The 23,900-nt window shown below is 44.2% G+C and overlaps 1 protein-coding gene across 1 annotated transcript in view; it reads left to right on the top strand.

The window, feature by feature from the left end:
- The window catches only part of ENPEP (glutamyl aminopeptidase), a 103,451-nt gene that overhangs the window by 35,616 nt on the left and 43,935 nt on the right, over positions 1-23,900 (top strand). The window contains exons 8-11 of the mRNA XM_073602347.1: positions 2,888-2,953; positions 4,654-4,719; positions 11,669-11,820; positions 16,939-17,018. Coding sequence (XP_073458448.1) covers positions 2,888-2,953; positions 4,654-4,719; positions 11,669-11,820; positions 16,939-17,018 — 364 coding nt within the window. The remainder of the gene's footprint in view (positions 1-2,887; positions 2,954-4,653; positions 4,720-11,668; positions 11,821-16,938; positions 17,019-23,900) is intronic.

Below are 23,900 nucleotides of genomic sequence, written 5' to 3'. Positions count from 1 at the left end.
TTTGCAATGAGCAGTCCAGATCCTCATCTTCTCGGGTCCCTCCCTCCTATCGAGTGCCCCCATAGCCAGCAGCTTCCTATGGGGGCACTGGAGGTGAGTCAGAGCTCCGTGTGTCCATTCAGACACGGAGCCCCGACCCGGATCCATCCCCTCTCTCCCCTGATTGACTGACTGACTGACAGCCGCAGGAGCTAATGGCGCTGCTGTGTCTCAGCCAATCAGGAGGAGTGTCCCGGACGGCTTAGACATTCGTGAACATCTCTGGAGAGAGTTGGGGCTCAGGTAAGATATTAGGGGGGTGCTGGGGAGGCTGATACATACAAAAAGTTTTTCTTATCTTAATGCATTAAGATAAAAAAAACCTTCTTCCCTTACAACTCCTTTAAGATAAATATAGTTCAGTGGTCATATCTTGCCCACACATCTGTCCACCAATTTGTCCATAGCTTTATGCTGGGTACACACGGGCTGAAAATTGGCCAAAAATGGTCAGTTCGATAGGACCCGGCCAGATTTCTCCCCAAGTGTAAAGCTCTCATGACCGGCTTCTGCTGAATAGGCACGCTGAAAAACCAGTGGGGAGGCAGTCCTCCTTTTAGAACACAAAAGCACAGCGGGAGATCACCGCACTAACATTGGATGTGTTAGTACCGTGGTCTGTAAGCTTTTTTTTGTTCCGCCCGCTGGGTTGAACAAAAAGAAGAAAGAACTTCCTGTGTGTACCCAGCCTAAGTAGTAAAATTGGGTACACTACTAGGGTTGGTCTAATATGGCTGTACTCCATCACCCCAGGCTGTTGTTTTGATTCTATCGCTATCTCTATGCTTACACTCACCTGTCAACAGGGAATCCCTGGCTGACAGCTGAATGGGCATGGACAAGGATATGTTACTGTTTTTCAGGATGTCGACATCTGCCAACTCCCTAACCACCAAGAGCCCAGAGCAGGAAGCTGTCACATTTAGCATCAGTATTAATATTGCTGCTAAATATTTCATTTCTCCCAGCAGTTGGAGGTTCGCTATGTCTGAACACCCATTTGAAATGCCTGTTTGCTGAACCTCCAAACAACCAAAATTTAGTTTGAGCCTTGCTTTTGGACCAAATCTAGAGTTCATCCCACATAATTATCCTTCTCCATTTAGTCATTACACAAAATGTCTCACTCTTTAGCGCTGGTTTCACATGGGTGGTCACCGTAATGCGCACCTGCCTGCTCAGCAGGAGATCTCTCCGCTGATCCCCGCTGAACAGGCAGATGACAGGTCTGTGTCTGCTCTGCTGTTCTCTATGGGGCTGTCAGATTGAAACAGAGTGCCTGTCCATTTCCATCTAACTGTCATCTGATCCACCGGACGGATGGGAAATGCTTCCCTTATCTGTCTGTTTTTGGTGAGCAGGATCGGATTGGATGCCGGCGGGTGTCAGCAGACCCATGTTGATATCCGCCGGTCCATAAAGATAAATGATCATACAGCCCGTGTGAAAGCAGCCTAACAGCCCGGTTCACACTGATGCAAGTTCATAACGAAGTGTCAAAAACCAAAAACACTTTAAATTTGCATGTCATCCCTAAAGTCATTGTTTTCAATAACGGTCATTCACATACATGCGTTGCGATTCCTCTACGAATGCAATGCGATTAAAAAAAGGGTCTTGTGCGAGTTTACTGCGTCGCATTGTGAATTTGGTCTCCATAGACATCAATGTAAATCATTCTTGAATCGCATTGATGGTTCAGATATGTGCGAATTCCACCACACTACTCTCCACAAAAACCAGGGAGTACACACTTTTTTTTTTTTTTTTTTTTTTTACATTATGATTCCATTGGCTAGAACATCAGTCACAGCTATGTCCAACTCCTGAAATTCACGGTAAAATGGTGGTAAATTCGCACCTCACACAGGACAAAAAAATGGAACAAATTCACAGCGTAGCAGTGTGAACTGAGCCCTAAATGGTTAAATGTGTTCATTAATACGTTAGACGGCAACTTAGAAACATAATTGATTGAAAAATAACCTAATGCATAACTGGTACATTATATGAAGCCATGCTGATGGTTTATAGTATGAGGTTTTCAACCTAGAAATAAAAGGAAAGAAAAATGTTCCCGTACATGCCTTGACACGGAATTTTAGCCTACTTACCTTACAGTGACACATAGGGGTTGATTTACAAATAGACTGTGCACTTTGCAAGTGCAGTTGCATTCTGCATGTGCAGTTGCCCCAGAGCTTAGTAAATGATGCAACGCTTAACTTTGCAAAGCATACCCAATCACATGCCAGGAAAATAACAAAAAAAAAAACAGCTTTTTGGCTTGCACATGATTGGATGCTGGAAGACAGCAGAGCTTTCCTTCATTTACTAAGATCTGGATCACCTGCACTTGCAGAGTGCACAGTCTATTTGCCCTTAGTTAATCAACCCCATAACCTCTTCCTCACCTAAGCCCTAAAATGTAACCTAACCCCTAAATAATGAAATGCATTAAATTCTACCTACCACTTTACGTTACTCTAGCTAAACCTCCCATAACCTTTACCTATGATCCAATATCTCAGAGTGTAAGTACTGGTGATTGGAGGACCGGGATCGCTGGAGACCTGGACAACGGTGTTTTGTGTGATAGCAGCTGCCCAGTTCTCTAGTCTAGCGTGCTGCTACCGCACAGTGAATTTTACCCCTTGCTGCAGCAAATAGTACTGTTAAAAAATAAAAAAGGGACCCACACCTATTGTTTAGGCAGCCCAACTACATTACACTAACATTGTATAATGCTTCAAATTGGTCTTTAAAGTTACAATGTGCATTTAAAAAAAAAAGGTACTTGTGCATTTAAAGTATCATTCTAAAAAGCCTAACTTACATTTTTGTCTAGGGTGCATCCATTTTGAGAATGCTTGAAGACTGGATTACTCCACAAAAATTCCAGTTAGGATGTCAGGTATGGTTTACATTACTTTAGTATAACAGATGTTAAATGCAGAGGCTATCCCCGCCAACCCACTCCAACTTTATATTACTCCCCTTTTCATCCATTAAAGGACACCATTTCTGGAGTATTTATTGGCCGCAGCAGCCCCTTTATTAAATTTCTATAAAATAACATATTTGAAACAACAACATCTGTTAAACCTCAACTGGTAATGTTGGTCTATGCAGGACATCCCCCCCCCCCCCCCCAGCATCACATCAAGATCATCCACCATGCACTGCGGTATCTTCAACTGAAAATAGGCCTCCAGCTGACAAGCTAGCTCAGAGACAACCCGAACACAGCCCGCAGTGCACCCATTTATCAAAATTCCGGCTAAATAACATCAGCTGGAATACACCAACGGGCCCATACTAACGATGAGTCCCGCATTTACCTTATCTGGGGGGGGGGTTTCTTCCTTTACCTGCAACGACCAACACCCGCCACAGCAAGCAAGGGTACAACCTACCCTTGAGCGCGCTTCCACACCCTTAGTGCTCTTTCAATGCCATCCTGAATGCCTAGGGCCCACATGTCTATCCCCATGTCATTAAGGTGTACGCCATCATCACGAAGATAACGCCAGGTATCCACCTCTAACTGTGGTGGAAGGGGCAGTGGAAAGAGGCAGCTGCAGCCTGGAGGGCTGGTAGGACCTGAAGAGGGCTAACTGGGGTCAGTAGCCATAGTTAGGGTGGCTATCCCAAGGACTTTTCTGCTACACCTGTGGGGCCTGAGGTCCCAGCCTGCAAAGGGCATTTGCTGAGGCCTGGCTGAGTCAGTGTCAGGCCTATCCAACAAATAGCGCTAGCTGTCCCTAGGGAAGTGATGTGCTGGGGGTGACTAGGAGTAACAGTTTACAGCAAATGATGTGCTGGGGGTATAAGGAGTAATAAGCTTCAAGCAAGTCTGTTGTCTCAAAGAAACCGATTGTTGGTATTCATGCTGGACATCCCATATTTCCCATCCCCATCCAAGTTATACCTCTTAATAAAACAAACAAACAAAAAAAAAACAAAGTTCACTGACTGCCTTATGTCTCGGAGTGCCTGAGAGTGAATGCAGGGCTTTGCAGAATGACAGACAGACCACAATTCTCAGCAGTCCTCCGGGGGTACTGCTACAGTTGCAAGGATTTTGAGAAACTATAATGCAGATTCCTACACTTTTTTTTTTTATTCTGAAGGAATAGCTGTTTGTTTTTCTGTATCCATGTTCTGTGTGGGAGTGGTTTTATAATTATCAATCAGCTGCTGCACCAGCAGGGGTCCAATGAAGATAGCTGCAGGGTCTGCATCCCTTTGTTTTACCTTTGAGCGTATCTTACAAAAAATGAATTTTGCAGGGGGTGCCAAAAATCTGATTTGTATCTTAGTGCAGACTTCTGGGAAAATCAGTGAGTCAATCACACAAGCAGGAAATGACATATCTGGGGGGCGTTCTGTACACAGATAGTATACAGAACACCTCCAGGTAGCCATATTGCATTGCATTTTACAGAAAATTACAGCACTGCAGATTGAAAAGGAAATGTAATTTTTAATAACATTCAAATACAATATGACTTGTGTTGCAATTGTATATGTTTTTTTTTTTTTTTTTTGCTATTTTTTTCCCATGAAAGCGGAGTTACACTTTAAAATATTCTATTGATTTTTATTCCTTAGAATTACCTTAAAAACTACCATTATGATAATGCGAAAACAGATGACTTCTGGAATTCTCTGGCACAGGTAAAAACCACATGAACATGTTACATGTGAACACCATTGCATAGTTGACAAGTGTAAACTTTTTTGCAGGGTAGTCTCCCTGTAGGATGGCCTGTGCTGTGACTGACATGCTTCAAAGTTGGGGGGGGGGGGGGGGTTGTAAGGGGTTGAAAGTGTAAGTGTAGTTCCAGCTTGTTTTTTTGTTTTTTAAAACACCCCAGCGATGGTTGCAACTAATCCAAAACTTTATGGAATTAATATTAATAGCAGGTTTTCTATATACAAAAAAACTCTCTCTGCTCTCCTCATTGCACGGACTTCCATCTTCATTGTGGGCATCTGAAGCCCACTCGTTGCTCCTTTCCAGGATATAGTGTTGCTGGCTCCCGATCTCGCGCTTGCACAGTGTGTAAAAAAACACGGCGCACTCCTTGAAGTGGAGGATGCCCATTGACTCCTGGGATTGATGACACTTATATCGCAGGAGCCAATGGGTGGGTGGAAATGACGTACCTCGCCGTGGCGTGGTACAGCGGAAGCACAACCTTCAGCTTCTCAAATAAGGTAAAAAGCTTAAAGGAAAAAAAAAGGGTCGAATGAGTCATTTACATGTGACCATGAATGTGGGGGTGCAGACTTTAAAAGTAGGCGGAACTCCGCTTTAAGCATTGGTGGTCCACTGGATTGATGTCAATGAATAGTGTTTAAAGCACAATGTAAATTGGCAGCACTATATAAATTCCTATTATAAATAAATATATGTAATAAGGAGCCTGTAAACAGGCCCCACAATCTATAGCTTAGTATCTGCATATATTCTTGAACCACTGGCAATCCAGTGTTCAAATTCATCTGAAAATGGAACCTTTGTTAATATACCTTTCTTTTCTCGGACATCACGGGACACAGAGCCACAGTAATTACTGATGGGTTATAGGGTATCACTAGGTATTGGACACTGGTCACACCCTAATCAGGAAGTTCAACCCCCTATATAACCCCTCCCCTTCCAGGGATACCTCAGTTTTTACACCAGTGTCTTAGGTGTTGGACGTGCAAAGATGTCCTGTGCTGAAGCTCCAAAAGGAATATTCTAAGATCCTATACTGGGGCAAGCCAGGCGACCGGATCCATTCAAAGTGTCTTTTCATGGCCGAATTGGATGGTACCCGGGCCTCGTGTCCGAAGAAACGAGGTTTTACCTGTAACGCTTCTCTTTTTAGAGAGCTGGACCCGCGGATCAGAAAATGGCTTTAAACTTCCTAATTTCTGGCGAGGTGCTTTACAGGCCCAGAACTGAAGGATCCCCCTACTGATGGGGGCCCCAGTCTCTGACGGTTTTTCACAAACGGAGCCCACCGTGAGAGGCAAAGGCTGGGTCTGTGTAAACTGAACCCTGCGGCCTGGTTAAGGTAAGAGGAGATTCCACAGAATTTTAATTCTAGTGGCTTTTCTCCTTTAAGGTGAATGCATGCTGTGCCTATTGTGACCACCGGGGGCGGCCAAGAGCAAAAACCTTCTCATGTTTGATCTGTCTCAGCGTCCGCTGCACTGGCTCTTCCTCCAGCTCCAAAGGTAGATGGTGGGGGGTTTTCTCTGCTGGGATGGTCCCCCCAGGCTAGGGAAAGGCTCAGGTATGCTGTAAGGCGGGTGAGACCGCACTGTCACAGCCGCTACCGCCACCGAAGCCGCATTGCGATTCAGGGCCCATCACTGCTGGCCTCCGCCTTATTCCCCCAACCCCAGCCTCCCTTCAGGATTGTCAGAAAGGGTCGGCTCGCGCGGGAAGCGCTCGTTTTTCAAAAACGAGGGGGGGGAAGGGGGGGGCGGGGCGTCAGTACAGCGTGCCCAGACGCCCACAGTGCCAGAAAGCATGGCTATTTAAAGCACACTGTACAGGTGCTCTGAGCCTTGGAGGGACACAGAGCTGACAGTCACATGTAAGGTGGGACACAGGCATTCCCCTAGGCTGCATTCACTAAAGAACACTGGATTGGGCATTTGGTAGCAAGGCCTTTAGCCAGACTACATCGCTCAGCAGTCAGTGTTCGTTTTTGATACCTCACACCTTGTTGCTTTGCACTATGGGTAGAAGAGGTTCAAGCACCCCAAGAACCAGAGGCACTAGGGGGTCTCGTTCAGGTTCTGAGGACCCCCTGTCTGCTACACCATCCCCTCCTGAGGGACCAGGGGCAGCTGGACAGGGAGAGCCATTGGGGTTAGGGGCTACATCTGCTGCCGGCACTTCAGCCCCTGTGTATATTACACAAGAAGTTTTTTCCTCAACCATTTCTGGATTAGAGAAAAAACTAATGGCCGCGATTACATCTTCACTCAGTGAAAGAAAACGCACAAGGCCTTCCTCTGCTCCCCAAGACCCTCAGTCAGAGGAGCTCTGGGATAAAGGAGATGAATCCCTTTCAGAGGATCGGGATGGGACAGATGATTCCTCTTCGGAGGATTCAGGTGGAGAGCGACCCTCTGCGACTTCCCAAGAGGAGAAAGTCTTAGTGCAGATCCTCACTGGTTTGGTCCGTTCCACATTTAAGTTGCCCATACCTGAAACTACTACAGAAACCTCTTCTGCTTTGGGGTCACTGAAACCTTTCCAAGCAGCACATGCTTTTCCTGTTCATAATTTACTTGAAAAGCTGCTTTATTCTGAGTGGGATCACCCAGATAAGCGATTTCTTCCGCCGAGAAAGTTTTCTACACTTTATCCTATGGAAGAAAAGTTTATTAAGAGGTGGGGAATACCGGCCATTGATGCGGCCATTTCCTCTGTAAATAGTAATCTGACTTGTCCTGTAGACAACGCTCAGATGCTCAAAGATCCTGTGGATAAAAAGATGGACTTCTTATTGAAAGATATGTTCTCTTTAGCAGGATCAGTGGCCCAACCTGCAGTAGCAGCGATTGGAGTCTGTCAATACTTAAGAGACCATGTTAAACAGGTCATCAAAGTATTACCTGAACAGCAGGCCCAGGGGTTTGCTAACCTTCCTGCGGCTTTATGTTATGCAGTTGACGCCATTAGAGATTCTATCGTGCAAACCTCTCGCCTCTTGCTTGGGTTGGTGCATATACGTAGAATCTTATGGTTGAAAAACTGGTCAGCCGAAGCACCATGTAAGAAGCTTCTAGCTGGGTTTCCCTTCCGTGGTGAAAGGTTGTTTGGAGAGGACTTGGATAATTATATCAAGACGATCTCCTGTGGGAAAAGCACTCTCTTACCTGATAAGAAGAAGAGTAAGCGTCCCTCTTTTAAACGGACTCTTTCCCCAGCACCAGGGGCATCAGCCTCCAGGCAGTCACGATGGTCTCCTCCGTCTGGGGCAAGAAACAAGAGTCAACCCCAGGGACACAAGAAATCCTGGGGGAAAAGGTCTTCTAAGCAAGACACTAAGACCTCTTCATGAAGGGGCGCCCCGCTCGCTCGAGTGGGGGGAAAGACTGCTGCAGCTCTCAGGGCCCTGGCAGAAGGACTTCCAGGACAGATGGGTGATCTCCACGGTAACCTTAGGGTACAGACTGGAGTTCCAAGAATGTCCCTCTCCTCGTTTCCTCAGATCAGGTGTTCCCAGAAAGCCAGAAGAGAAGCAGTCGCTCCTTCTAACGATAAAGCGACTTTTGTCGCAAGAGGTCATTGTGGTGGTTCCCACAAAGGATCAAGGATTGAGACTCTGTTCCAATCTTTCTATGGTCCGAAAACCAAATGGGGACGACAGACCCATTTTGGATTTGAGAGATCTGAAACGATTCCCAAGGATGCAGTCCTTTCGTTTGGAATCAATTCAGACAGTAATCTCCGTCCTGCAGGGAGGAGAATTTCTGATATCAATAGGCATCAGAGATGCAGGCCTATATGTGCCCAGTTTTCCTGCTTAACTGAAGTGTCTGCAGGCAAAGATCACTGCTCTAAGGGAGCTGATTCTGACAGTCAGGGCCAAGAAGGGTCTTTCTGTCCGCCTTTATATGAGGCTGCAGGGGAAGATGGTGGCTTCATTCGAAGCAGTTCCCTATGCCCAGTTCCAAGCAGAACTGTTGCAACACAGTACTCTGTTGACCTGGAACAGGAAGGTGCAGGCATTAAACTTTCCAATGCACCTATCGCATGCGATGCGTTAGAGCCTCAGTTGATGGCTCATACCAGAAAACCTACAGAAGGGGAAATCCTTCCTACCGGTTGCCTGGGATCCTCTTGCAGGCAGGACGGATGCGTTGGTGATTCCGTGGCATCGGTTCTCACCGATTTATGCATTCCCTCCCATTCTGCTACTGCCACGGCTCCTTCGCAGACTCAGGCAAGAAGGGAAGTCGGCACTTCTGGTGGCCCCCGTTTGGTCCAGAAGAACCTGATAAGCAGAAATAGCAGGGATGATGGTGGGTTCCCGGTGGACCCTACCAATACACCCAGACCTGTTAGCTCAAGGTCCGGTGTTCCAGCCTGCCTTACAAATGCTAGATTTGACGGGTGGGCTATTGAATCCCACGTTCTGAAAAATCGTGGGCTTTCAGGTCCTGTCATATCTACCTTGATCAATGCAAGGAAGCCAGCTTCCAGAATGATTTATCATAGAGTCTGGAAAGCTTATGTATCCTGGTGTGAATCCAGGGGTTGGCATCCCAGGAAATATGTCATAGGTAGAATTCTGAATTTTCTACAATTAGGATTAGAGATGAAGCTGGCCTTGAGTACCATCAAGGGCCAGGTGTCGGCCTTATCAGTGTTGTTTCAACGGCCGCTTGCTTCGCATTTTCTGATCCGAAACTTTATACAGGGGGTGATGCATCTTAATCCTCCGGTTAAGGCGCCCCTAAACCCCTGGGACTTGAACTTGGTTCTATCGGTGTTACAAAAACAACCTTTTGAACCAATACGTCAGATTCCTTTGGTCTTACTGACGAGGAAACTAATTTTCCTGGTAGCTATCTCTTCTGCTAGAAGAGTATCAGAAATAGCAGCTCTTTCCTGTAAAGAGCCTTACTTGATTATACACAAGGATAGAGTGGTACTGCGCCCTCATCCTAGTTTTTTACCGAAGGTGGTTTCAGATTTTCCTCTAAACCAAGACATTGTGCTACCTTCCTTTTTTCCAGAACCTTGTTCTTCGGAAGAAAGGTCATTACATTCTTTGGATGTAGTAAGAGCAGTCAAGACCTATCTGGAGGCAACTGCTCAGATTCGCAAGACGGATGTCTTGTTCGTGCTGCCGGAGGGTCCCAATAGAGGACAGGCAGCGTCAAAAGCGACCATTTCTAAATGGATTCGACAGTTGATTATTCAAGCTTACGGTTTGAAACGGAAGGTTCCCCCGTTTCAGATCAAGGCACATTCCACAAGGGCTATTGGTGCTTCTTGGGCAGTGCATCACCAGGCCTCTATGGCTCAGATCTGCAAGGCCGCAATCTGGTCTTCAGTTCATACATTCACCAGATTCTATCAGGTGGATGTGAGAAGGCATGAGGATATCACCTTTGGGCGTAGTGTGCTGCAGACAGCGGTACAAGGTCCTCAGGTCTGATAGCACCCTACTTGGTTGTGATTCCCCCCCCCTCAGTTGGCATTGCTTTGGGACATCCCATCAGTAATTACTGTGGCTCTGTGTCCCGTGATGTCCGAGAAAAGAAAATATTATTTTTTATTACAGCTTACCTGTAAAATCCTTTTCTTTCGACGGACATCACGGGACACAGAGGTCCCGCCCCTCTTCTAATACACCTATACTGCTTTGCTACAAAACTGAGGTATCCCTGGAAGGGGAGGGGTTATATAGGGGGTTGAACTTCCTGATTAGGGTGTGACCAGTGTCCAATACCTAGTGATACCCTATAACCCATCAGTAATTACTGTGGCTCTGTGTCCCGTGATGTCCGTCGAAAGAAAAGGATTTTACAGGTAAGCTGTAATAAAAAATCCTATTTTTTCAAATACACTTTAACTGTTTTAATATATTTATGCTACTCCTGATTCCCTGTCTTCAGAGGAAAAAAAACTGTCATTGTTCTTAATAGTCAACTGGCAGCTCTTTAGCTACTTCTCTTCTCCCTACCTCCCATTGTTGATTGAGGAGGAGCAAAACCCACAGCTTTACACACAGCTATGGACTCCATTTTGACTTTATGCAGCACTCAGGCTCCTCTCCTAGTCTGAGTGATGCTAAGCAGGGGGATTACAAGACACTGATACTAACTCACAATTACTACATACACTATTTGCATTAAAAAAATATATTTAATATATTTTTAATGAACATATGATTGCATTTGTTTCTGGGATTCTTCTATATCTGCCTTAAGATCGGTTTTGTAATCTTAAATAAAGTAAATTTAAACCCAAGAACAAAAATGTATTATTCTGCTGCTTTACCATTCCTTAGATGTGGTGGTTGCATTTGCTTTTTTTTTTCAAGTTAAATACATTATCAACAAGTACACACCTATCTGTTGAACCTGCCATAAATCCAATGTCCTTGTAACCAGTGCAGGCATCATCCCAGCTGCAGTTGCAGGTATCATCCCTGTACAGGCAGCGCCCCCCCTGAAAAATGGCGCCCAAAGCAAACACCTTGTTTGCCTCGTGGTAGATACGCCCCTGCTTGTAACTTCCCATGCACTGAACTGAAATCCCAAATAATGTTATCTGATTTCCCAGTTCTTTCTAGTGAACTACAGAACAACCTCCCCCCCCCCCCCCCCCCCCCACGACCTCATGTAATTGAGGTGAGAAGAGGAAGGTTGTTCTGTAGTCCTAACATATTACCTATGCCAGGGAGACAATGCTGTTCATCCAGAGATTCAGTACATTAGGTAAGCATTTCACCTAGGACAGAAGGTGTGTTACTTGCAGGGTCATCTGGTAAAAATAAGAGAACACAGGCCTGAAAAAAAAATGAATGCAGCCACCACGTGTAAGGACTGGTAGCCTGTAATATATTACATTACATAACAAAATACCATTTTCTTTTAGGCAAGTGGTGAGCCAGTAAAAGAAGTAATGGATACCTGGACTAGACAGATGGGTTATCCCGTGCTTAATGTTTCATCAGGAAATACTGTTACACAGGAAAGGTTTCTTTTGGATTATGAAGCAAATCCATTAGAGCCCCCTTCAAGTTTTAAGTGAGTATTATATTTGAATTTCTATTTCTATTTCTATTTTCACTCGTGGGTAGATGAGAATCAGGGCATCTAGATAAAGAAATAAAGGGTTTCTTTCTGAAAATCAAGAAAATACAATCATTAAAGGGCTAGGAAGGGACTGGAGGAATCAAAAAGAACCCCCTACTACTTAACCACTTAAGCCCCAGACCATTTGGCTGCCCAAAAAACAGAGCACTTTTTGCGATTCGGCACTGCTTCGCTTTAACTGACAATTGCGCGGTCGTGCGACGTGGCTCCCAAACAAAATTGACGTCCTTTTTTTTTTCCCCACAAATAGACCTTTCTTTTGGTGGTATTTGATCACCTCTGCAGTCTTTATTTTTTGCGCTATAAACAAAAAAATAGCGTCAATTTTGAAAAAAACGCATTATTATTTTGGCATTTTGGCATTTTTATTAATTTTTTTTTTTTTTTTTTTTTTACTAGTAATGGTGGCGATCAGTGATTTTTTTTTTTTTTTTTTTTTTTTTTTTTTTTTATCGTGGCTGCAACATTATGGCGGACAGATCGGACACTTTTGGTGCGATTTTGGGACCATTCACATTTATACAGCAATCAGTGCAATTAAAAATGCATTGATTACTGTGTAAATGTGAGTGGCAGTGAAGGGGTTAACCACTAGTTGGCGCTGTAGGGGTTAAGTGTGTCCTAGGGAGTGATTCTAACTGTGGGGGGGGAGGGGCTATGTGTGACACGACACTGATCACGGCTCCCAATTACAGGGAGCCGTGGTCAGTGTCACTAGGCAAAAGAGGGAAATGCTGGATTTACATCAGCATTTCCCCGTTCTTCCTCTCCGTGAGACGATTGCGGGCGGGACCCGCGATCACACTCACGGAGGACGTGGCGGAGCACGCGCGCCCGCAAACCACTTCTTAAAGGGCAACGAACAGGTACATTAATCTTCCTGTACGTGCCCTTCTGCCAACGTATATCGGCGTGAGCCAGTCAGCAAGCGGTTAAAGTGTTACTAAACCCAGTCTGTATATGCAGCATAGCATGCTTGTTATACTCACTATTGAACCTAAGAGGTTAATCCTCTGCACTGTGTAAGAAGGCTGTTTGATCCTGTCTTATCTGATCCTTCCTTTCTTTTACTGTCTCCAATCCATCTGCTGTAAATACAGAGCCTTAGGGGGCAATCATGCTCACTTTGGAGTGTATTGCTAGAGAGGTTCGTTTTTTTTTTTTTTTTTTTGGGGATAGTGCATGTGATCAGCACAGGGCCAATCAGCACTGTCCAGACAGGGGATCAGGGGTCCTGCAGCCTCATAGGACAGTCAGAGGAGAAACAAAACTACTCCTACAAGCTTTAACCAGTGCTAGGCTGGACTGATAGAAGTCACAAGACTGCTATATACTGCTAATGAGAAAAGGCATTTAGAAGTTTATATTTACTAAAATAATTGCATTTATATGTTCTGTGTACTGTGGGAGACCAGATATAGTGAATGCAAGATCCTGGGTTTAGTAACGCCTTAAGCACATAGTGAACTAGAATATAAAGTCACATATCCCAAATATAAGAGGATTGTTCCTAATTCAAAACAATGAGTGAGGCCATGCAAATTATTTCTTTATGCCCTAATGCCCTGGGCACATCCAGATCCACTGGTGTATATTGCAAATGTAGTCTAATAATATAGAGCCATTTAATCCAAACGTCATACCATTGTTTAAGGCATTTTTGGCCATTATCAATACAGTGTGTAGAAACCATGGCTTTAATGGGGTAGAGCTTGGGACCCAGCAAGAAATTGAACCATTAAGGATATGGTGATAAGGGACTAAAGAAATCAATATTCCCTCCTACAGAATCAATAAGTAGAAGAGTAAAAACGAAAAAGTATTCACGTCTTATTCCAACACATCTCAAAAATAAATGGGTTATTTACTTTAGGAAAGTGGGCAGTGGCGTGACAATTATTCCCTTACATTCCAATAACCAAAAGCAATTCCATATCCATGGTATTTTGAAAAAATCTGCTATCAGGTGTTTACTCATTCCTGGAGCAGGTCCTACAGTTGAATTTTAGGACAGTTGAATCTTAGGACATCCTGACAGGCAAAGCTCTGGCATTTCTGATTGTGACAAAGCTTGGTGCCTCTTCTGCCTCCTACATATTGCTGGGCAGTGAATTAGCTTGTTCATAGTGATGGGCTAATAGGAATGTATTAGGGGAAGGGGGTGGGGGGTAGCTTGCAGGCTCTGACTGTGTTTTATTATCACAATGCACACGCTTTACTTGAGCTTACTGGAATACATTATGTATTTCTGTTGCTATTTGAATGGCTGCCCCCCCCCCCCAAAAAAATGATACACCCATGCTATAACGAATTGCAACGCACCCTAATGCTTTCAAGGCAAAAAGATAAAAAAGCAGGATTCTAATTAAAAATGAGCTGTGGTAATGCATTGCTTCTTAATTCAAGTACATTGCAGGGCGTGCATTACTGCAGTGCAATATCGTCTGAAAAGGCTCTTAAAGACTGTTGCAGTTCAACAGTTCTAAATTGCCACATTTTTCAGTTATTGTAGAAGGTTCTGTTCAGCCATATGTTTGGCACGATTCATGTAATCCAGTGCAAAAAGCTTTGAATTATTTTTAGGCAAAATAATGTGACCTACATCAATCATTGCACAATCCAAAAGCATGTATTCAAATTGTCTACAATGAAGTGTTCCCAGCCGATCAAGATAAATAAATGACTACACTGCCATTGCAGGGGTTATGGAAAGCTAGCCAGACAAAAGGGTATTGGATTGATTGTTTAGGAACAATCATGACTTACTTTGTTAAAGGCAAACTATAATTGTGTAAAGAAACATGTATAACAATTACATATTGTGACAGTAGGAGATGCTGTCACGGTAAAATTGGTAGTTTGGGGAACACAGGGTGTGCACATTTGCTTGGTGCAAAACTGCAGAGCATAGATGTGAACTGCTTTCAGAGCTTTCTCCAGGTTTTGGTATTCCGTCATGGGGCTCTGTAGTTTGGAGATTCCATAGTGTCTTGGGATCTCCAATCCTGTGTCCAAATTTTGTAGATGACAGCAGGGTGTGTGCTCAGGTGAGCACAGCCCTTATAATGGGGGTATGGGAAGACCACTTGGCTCACAGTTGGAGACTACGCCACCCCCAAAAGAGACAGGAGGTCTCCAGGAGTCAGAGGGGCGGCAAGAGGCAGCCAGAACATGTGTGACTGCAAGAGGCAGTGAAACGGCCTGAGGACTAAGGCCAGAGCGGAGCTGTGGGTGCTAAAGTGAAGCCGTCCACATTGAAGAATCCTGTGGTCTGTGTGACCAGGAAAAAGAGCAGACGTGCTGCTAAAGAGAGCCAGGTGGGCTAGCTTTCATTTGCCTTTTTGATAAAAAAAAGGGGCTACCGTGCCCTAAAATATAGTTCCTGACTGGCTTGAATCACTGACAAACGCATCTACCACGACAGCTAATGGTCCCCCATGTTACAATTTTTACAGTATACACGATCGTGGTTTTGCAAATAAACATATTGTACATGACAATGGATTCACAGAGCCTATGGGTTAGCTAAAGAAACGATACAGCAGTGGATGCTCACCTTGTGACACTGTATAAGTTATTGATACCTCTGGCTGAGCCCTACCGTATGGGTTAAGTCACTTGGATGGGTCACTGCTGATTAATCATCCACTTCTCTGTGTAAATTGAGCTATGTAGCCTGTAAACAACAAGCAGTAAATACTCTTATATTTTTATTCGTTTTTTGCTTTACAATAATAAAGAAAGAAATGTTATACAAAACTACTACACTATTCCTTTAGGGAACAATAAGACTAAAGCAGGGGTTTCCAAACTGAACAAAGGGCCAGTTTACTGTAGACTTTGAGGGGACCGGACTGTGGCCAGTGGGAGTGAAAAATATTCCCTGGTGTCAATGGGGAGTAAAGAATGCCCCATCATTGGTAGAAGTTTGAGGAGTATTGCTCCATTGTTGGTATTAGGGGAAGAAATACTGCCCTATCATTGGGAGGAATAGGGGCCTGCAGTTGGTGTCACTGGGAGGAAAAGTGTCCTATCATTGGTGTCAGTGGGAAGAATAGTGCCCCATTGTTGGGGTCAGTGGTAGGAATTATGCCCCATTGTTGGTGTAGAAGAAATAGTGCCTCGTATCAGTGGGAGGAATAGTGTCCCAAGGGCCTGATAAAGGCAAGCAAAGGGCCACATCCGGCCTCCAGGCTGCAGTTTGGAAGTTTGGAGACCACTGCTCAAAGATTATGTTTTTACAAATTCAGCTTTCAGCATGTTAGGATACCTTTACACGGTTGGCTTTGGCTTATTTGATATTGATGAAGACCAAAAGATAATCAGAATTTTTTTTTTCCAACCGGTCTAATTATTCATTGCCAGGTTGCAACTGTTTCTTTCCTATACTGTCAGATTGTTGCTTGGCTATGTCAAATCATAACATTTATATATTCCTGTCATCATGAGTATGTATAAATGCACATAATCACGCTAAGCATCTAAGAGGGTAGCAAAACAGATGAGTGTAAAAATGCATTATGACTAGTACTAGTCTAGCAGAATTAGACTAGGAAGTATATGCTAGGGAGATGAGGATGCTCATCCATAGATACAGAAAAAAAAAGTGAGCATTTTTCACCTTAAGAAAGGAAGTGTGTTACTGGCAGGATCACCAGGTAAAAATAAATAGATAAAAAGCCTGAAAAATAAAGCCAATATAGTCACCAGATCCAAACACTGATAAGCTGCAATATATTATTATTCTTTATCTTGGTTTTAGAATTTTAAGCATGTCTTTTACGTAAAGTTAAATCTACATTATTCCAAAGAAACTAGAATTCACTTATCACATACTGTATGTCTGATCTCCTAAACTAAGATCTCAGTGGTTACTACAGCCTAATCTATTTTCTACAAATGATTAATCCAAAGATAAATTTACCCTATAAGGACAAATATAATAACGGTAACAAAATATGTAAATCCAAAAATAAATTAGGTCTGAAAAAGAAGAATATGTAAATTCTAAATACAACATAAATTATAGTTCTTTCTGTACTAATTCAGTTACAGGTGGAATATCCCAGTGACGTTTTATTCAACCTCCAATGAAGATGGGAAGAATATTTTAATGTACAAAATGGCAGGTAAATCAGTGTAAGAGGTGTTATTTTCAGCTTAGAATATGATTTTATTACAGAGCTTTTACTGTTCTGGGGACAGGTATCAATGCAAAAAAGTTTTTAAAGCTACATTTTGAAGGAGAAGTGATTTTAATGATGCTTTTTTTTTTTTTTTAAAGGGTAATTTTTTATTGTTTTATAAACAGTAACAATAATTGTTAAGCAGGTTCACAAGGCACATCAAATATTGCATTATTCAAGGTTCAGTACAGTGGACAAGTATACAGATTGACCTTATATAGTAATACACACAGTACATCTTGCATTATATTACATTGTCTCTATCAAGAGGTAGGTATGGGGAGTTGCAATATCTTTAAACCAGTGTTGTGTTCACTAATTAAGCAGGGGGTATGGTACTCTCTGAACTCACCCATGAGTTCCAGATTTTTGTGAATTTTTTGGGGCATCCCCTTGCCTCGTATGTCAGCTTATATAATGGTATAGCTTGGTTGACAATAGTTAGCCAAAGTTTCACGGTCGGGGTCGTACTAGATTTCCAATGCATGGTTATTGTTTTTTTGGCGTAAAACATCACTATACGTATGAATGATTGAACATGTTTGGATAACTCTTCATCATCGATATATCCTAGCAGACATCTAAGAGGATTACAGATATTTGGTATATTGGCTACAGTGCTGATAAGGGCCGTAACCTCTGACCAAAATTGCCGTATCGGCGTGCATTCCCATAGTAAATGGAAGAACGTGCCCTCAGCCATCCCGCATCTAGGACATAGAGAGTCGGGTGCTCTCTTTAGTTTAAATAGTAGTCGTGGTGTGAAATATGCTCTGTACAATAATTTGGTCTGGATCACTTTATCTCTAGAAGAGATGACAGAGGGGACCTGTACGGGTAAAATTTCCCCCCAAATCTCCTCCGTCAGCTCGGGTATGTCCAATTTCCATTTATGTTGAATAGCAGTGAGCCTAGAAGTAGTAGAGTGTAGCAGAGTCTTATAATAAAACGATATAAGTTTGTCGTGTGAGGGGTCAGTCAGTAGGAGTTCAAGTTGAGAAGGCTGCATCTCTGTATTGCGAAGCCCAAATTGTGCCGCTGCAGTATGTCTTATCTGTAAATACTGGAAGTATGCCGTGTGTGGAAGCCCATAATCCCTCTGAAATTCTGTAAAAGATCGGAATGTATTGTCTAAAAACAGGTGTGCTATAGTTTTAACCCCTTTTTTTGCCCAATATCCCCCGTCAGTTCTCTGATTAAATTCAGGTAAGTTTGGATTTCCCCATAATGGAGCATTAGGAGACAAGACAGCTCTAGAGCTAGGGGGTAGCAGTTTAGATATTTTAAAGATCTGTATTGTCATGGCTAGAACCTTTACTCCCTCTCTCCCCCTTAGTGACATGCGATGTATTAGGTTTTGGAGGGATTCGTATGAGGTGAGGATGGCTGCCTCCAGAGCAGTAGCTGCATTGTTGGCCTCTGGGAAGAACCACCAATGGGCATGTGCTAGTTGTGAAGCAATATAATACGTTTGAAGACACGGTAGCGCCAGTCCCCCCTCTAGGGTGGGCAATTGCAAGGTATGCTTGGCAATCCTCACTACACCACCCCTCCATATAAATTGGGTGATTATAGAATCTATTTCCTTAAATTTGGCTTTTGTTACATAAATTGGTGAGTTGCCCAGAATGTAAAGGAATCTCGGGAGGTATATCATTTTAAAGATATTTATTCCTCCTAGGAGTGTAAGCGGGAGGTTATTCCAGGTTTTCAATGTATTTTTCAGTCTACTAATGAGAGGGTCTAAATTAATCTTGGCATAGGAAGAGATAGGTTGTTCAATTAATACCCCCAGGTATCTAAAGCTGTGAACTATTTGTAGTGGGCAATCTTGAGGTAGTTCTACTTGAGTCTCTCGGTCAATCTGGAACAATAAAGATTTATCCCAGTTGACCTGAAAGCCTGAGAAATGGCCAAACCGTCGGATGATCTCCAGCAGGGTTGGGAGTGACGACTGGGGGTCCTCCAAATATATCAACATGTCATCCGCATACAAGGACACCTTTTCTTCCAGGCCCCCAGTCGTCAGTCCCCTAATTTCCCCACTGGTTCTCACCAATGCTGCCAGGGGTTCTATTGCTATTGCAAACAGGAGTGGCGACAATGGACACCCCTGTCTTGTACCTCTCTTTATCTGGAAGGCCCTTGATACAGATGCGTTCACTCTCAGTCTAGCAGTAGGATTGAAATAAAGGAGGCGTACCCACTGTATAAAAGTAGAGCCAAACCCAAATTTGGCTAAAACTTCAAACAGATATGGCCATTCGACTGAATCGAAGGCCTTGTGAGCATCTAAAGCCAGGACAGCACGGGTACCAGTTTTGTCATGGATTGCCTGCAGATTAGTATATAGCCTACGTAAATTAATAGAGGTTGACCTTCCAGGTATGAACCCTGTTTGATCCGCCCCCACAATAGTCGTAATCACTGCATTTAATCGTTTAGCAAGTATTTTAGCTAAAATCTTCACATCAGTGTTAATAAGTGAGATTGGTCGGTATGACTCGCATAAGAGGTGATCCTTATGAGGCTTGGGGATTAACACTATCAATGCTTCTGACATGGAGGGTGGCAACCGACCTGTTTTAATGGCAAAGTTATACATCTTTAATAAATGAGGTATTAGCAGGTCCCTAAAGTGCATGTACCACTCAATAGGAAATCCATCAAGGCCTGGAGTTTTGTGTCTAGCAAAAGATTTAATTGCGTCTCCTATTTCGTCAACCATCAACGGGGCGTCAAGTGTGATTGTCTGAAGTTCTGTTAGTTTGGGGAGTGAAATTTCGGAGAGGTAGTCATCTAGTTCCACTATCGTATAGTGAGCTCTGGTTGTATATAGGTTGGAATAGAACTCAACAAACGCTTCTACAATATCACTACTCTGTTCCACTATTATGCCCGCCGAGTTTTTGATTCTGGGAATATTGCATGGTTGATATTCTGGTCTGGCTATGTATGCTAATAACCTACTATTTTTATCTCCAAATTCAAATATCCGCTGGCTTTGATATAGGAGTTTTTTTTGTGTACGTTCCACCAGTACCAAGTCCAGCTCTCTTGCCCTATGTCGCCAAGTGGCGTGTGTCGCAGAGGTAGGGTTGTCAGAATACGCAATCTCCGCGTCCCTGAGCCCATCCTCTGCGTCCATTAGTCTGGACTGTGATGCCTTGCGGGCTTGCCCAATCGCTGCTGTAAAGGAGCCACGAGTGGTGGCCTTAAAGGCATCCCAGACCGTCAGGGTGTCTGCACTATGTTTGTTATTTATCCAGTAAATTTTCATATCAGCAGAACTCTGGTCCACCACGGCCTGATCCTCTAACCAGAGCGGGCTCAGCCTCCACACTCTGTACGAGGAGGGCGTGTCAAGGGCCAGATCCACCATCAGAGGTGAGTGGTCCGATAGTGCTCTGGGCAGATACTTAATTCTTGTTATTAAATGAAGAATGCTAGAAGAGACCAAACAGAGATCAATTCGTGATAGAGTATTATGGGAGTCAGATTGACATGAATACTCTTTTACCCCCGCATGTCTCCACCTCCAGGCCTCCACCAGGTCAAATTGAGTGAGATATGATCCTAAGGGCGTTGGGGGCATTATAGAACATCGGAATCTGTCTATAGAGTTGTCTAGCACCGTATTATAATCCCCTGCTATGATTAGTGGGCCTTCAGCGATTTCGAGTATTGTTCCCATCACCCTTTCAAAGAATTTCCTCGTAAAGGGTGGTGGGATGTAAATATTTACCACCGTATATGGTTTACCTAGAAGTTCCATTACCAAGATGACAAAGCAGCCATTTGGGTCAAGTTTAATGTGTTTAATGGAGATTGGTGCTGATTTGGCAATGAGAATAGACGTCCCCCTGGCAAATGAAGAATAGGTGGAGTGTAGGGCATAAGCTATTTTAGCTCTTTTAAGGGCCATAACTCTGGAGCCCTGGAGATGGGTCTCCTGGAGGAGGATCACATGCGGCTTGTGGCGTGCTAAATAATCAAACATCACTGAACGCTTTATCTTGGAATTAAGCCCCCTAACATTCCATGATATCAGACGTAAATTATTCATTTCTGGGTGTAATACAAAAGGTTGCACGACCGCCTCCCGAGACACCCCAGGGTCAGCCATCCTGTGGGTCCCCGGGCTCCTCGAGAAGCGGCGGCGCAATTCCGGATATTTGTCTGAAAAATTTGTATGTCATCTAGTACATATACCTGAGCACCTTGATGGTTGGTCTGATCCATGAACCTGCAAATATATATCATAAAATAGTAATAAACATGTAACCAAGGCATAAACGATGCCAACACCCAAAAGGTTTTCCCACCTTCCCAACCCACCCTAACCCTCCCGGCTCCCATACCCCAACTCATGAGAGCTTTATACCCTAACTTGAACCTGCGTAGCAGGGGGTGTTTAGAACAGTCCCGTAGTCAACAACCTGGGGTAGCACTAAACAAATGGAGATTATAAACACAAGCTACCACCCGTGTATCAAAGTATTCCTCAGCCCGGCCTTAGCAAAATATTCAGCTGGATGATGATAGAAAAGTTCCAGTTCCAGCCCCCCTAGTTGTAACCAGTTTGGTCAGCCAGTGGAAGGATATGAACAGTTCCATCATGGGACGTACAGCATTGGTCTTCTCTGCCTTTCTACCGTTCAGTAGGAGCTAATATGGAAATGCCAATGTCCTGGAGCTTATTTGCAATCTTCATTGTGGATATTAAAGATCAATAGTTCAAGAATATCAGTGAACAAAGAGCTTTGCTTATGTTGGAACAATAAGGGGTTATATTGGTCATCGGGGGGGTGATCTCCGTGGTAGGTTCCTTTGATCTAAAGGTCCCAGCGTGTCTGCCCAGTGAGCCGCTTCTTTCGGATCAGAAAAGAAATGGGCTTTACCCTGATAAATGACCCGAAGGCGTGCAGGATATAGCATGCTGTATGGTAGTTGCAGATCACGCAAACGCCTCTTGACTGCTAGGAAAGTGGCACGTTGTTTCTGTGTGGCCACCGAGAAGTCAGGGAAGATAGTAATACCGTTACCATTGAAGAGTATGTTCCCTTTTTCCCTGGCTGCTCTAATGATGGCTTCTCTGTCCCTGAAATGCAGCATCTTAATAAGCATAGCACGTGGGGGAGCCCCAGGGGGCAGGGGGCGTAGTGGGACCCTGTGTGCTCTCTCGATGGCAAACATGGTGGAAAAAACATTGGCGCCAAATACTGACATCAGCCATTGTTCCATAAATTTTTCTGGGGCCTTGCCCTCTGCCCCTTCCGGGAAGCCTAGAAAGCGGAGATTATTACGTCTTAGACGGTCTTCCATATCTGTAAGCTTATCAGCCATATAATCTTGGGCCTGGCGCAGCTCCCTTACAGATCCCTGCAAAGGGCGCGTGTCATCCTCTAAATCTCCTATGCGCTGTTCCGCATTTTGCACTCTATGTCTTAGGTTTTGTACATCATGCTTCAGGAATGATAAATCAGTTTTAATTGAATCCATCTGTGTGGTGAGGGAAGCATGGCTGTGCTGTATGGCCTCCATAATTTGGGAGAGAGAGGGCTCTGCAGGGCCTGCAGCCACATCAGCATTAGGATCAGATACTGAGTCTATGTCATCCGGGGAGGAGGATAGAAGGGGGTTTTCAGGGCTGCTGCCAGGGATATATTGTGACTCACCCTTCCCTCGATGCTGCTGGATTGTCAGGGAGGTGGATGGCTGACCTTGCTTCTGAGCGTGGCGCCGGCCGGCGCCATTTTGCTGCGGCGGGCATGGCTGCGATGGCGGACCGAATCCTGAGGTTTCCTCCATGGCCGGACCGTATTTCACCATGGCCCGAGGTGCTCTGGAGTCCTGGGAGTTTAGTAAGTGTGAGGATGGTTGTGGATGGCGGCCGGGCTAGCAGGATGGTTGAAGGATCTGAGTGAGGCGGACGGAGCTCAGGCTTTGCACGTCCTCACATCCCGGTCGTTGGCCACGCCCCCCCGATTTTAATGATGCTTAATGTGAAACAATAAAAATGAAAAATTCCTTTGAATATAATGCCTTGGGGGTCCCCTTAGTCTCATCTGTACCGTGTATAGAACCTGCTGCAGCAAAACTGACATATATATATATATATATATATATATATATATATATATATATATATATAACTTAAAAAAAAAGATATTTAAATAGATTTTCCCGGCTGCAAGCTTTCAAACCAATGCTGGCAATACAAAAATGTGGAGAAAAATGGTGTAGCACTCAACTGTTCCCCAATCAGAGCCATCACCACCTCCCCCTCAACTGTTCCCTCATCAGAGCCATCACTCCCTTCCCCCTCAACTGTTCCCCCATCAGAGCTATCACCCCCTCCCCCTCAACTGTGCCTCCTTAAGAGCCATCACTCCCCTCCCCCACAATTGTTCCCCCATCAGAGCCATCACTCAACTTATTTACAATAAACACATTATAGCAGATAACAGACAGGTAGCTGGAATTGATGACATTAGCATCTAACAGTATGAGTTCCAGCAGTATGAATCGGTCACTATTCTAATATGGCATATACAGGGTCCCCAGAGTCTGTGTGTCCTGGGGGACAAGGACTCAAATCCAAAGTAACAATACCTCAAGGGTCCCCCAAATGCCAGGGCCCACAATTTGTAGGCAAGAGGCTGGCATTCAGTCCCCTCCAAAAGCCTCTGTCCTGGGTGAGTCTGTCACAGTTCCCCCATCAGAGCCATCACCCCCCCTCAACTGTTCCCATCATGAGCCATCACCATCTCCCCCTCAACTTTTTCCCCATCAGAGCCATCACCCTTTCCCCCTCAACTGTTC

Source organism: Aquarana catesbeiana, linkage group LG01, assembly GCF_042186555.1.
Source record: "Aquarana catesbeiana isolate 2022-GZ linkage group LG01, ASM4218655v1, whole genome shotgun sequence".
NCBI lineage: Eukaryota > Metazoa > Chordata > Amphibia > Anura > Ranidae > Aquarana > Aquarana catesbeiana.
This window is presented reverse-complemented; position numbering and strand designations above follow the sequence as displayed.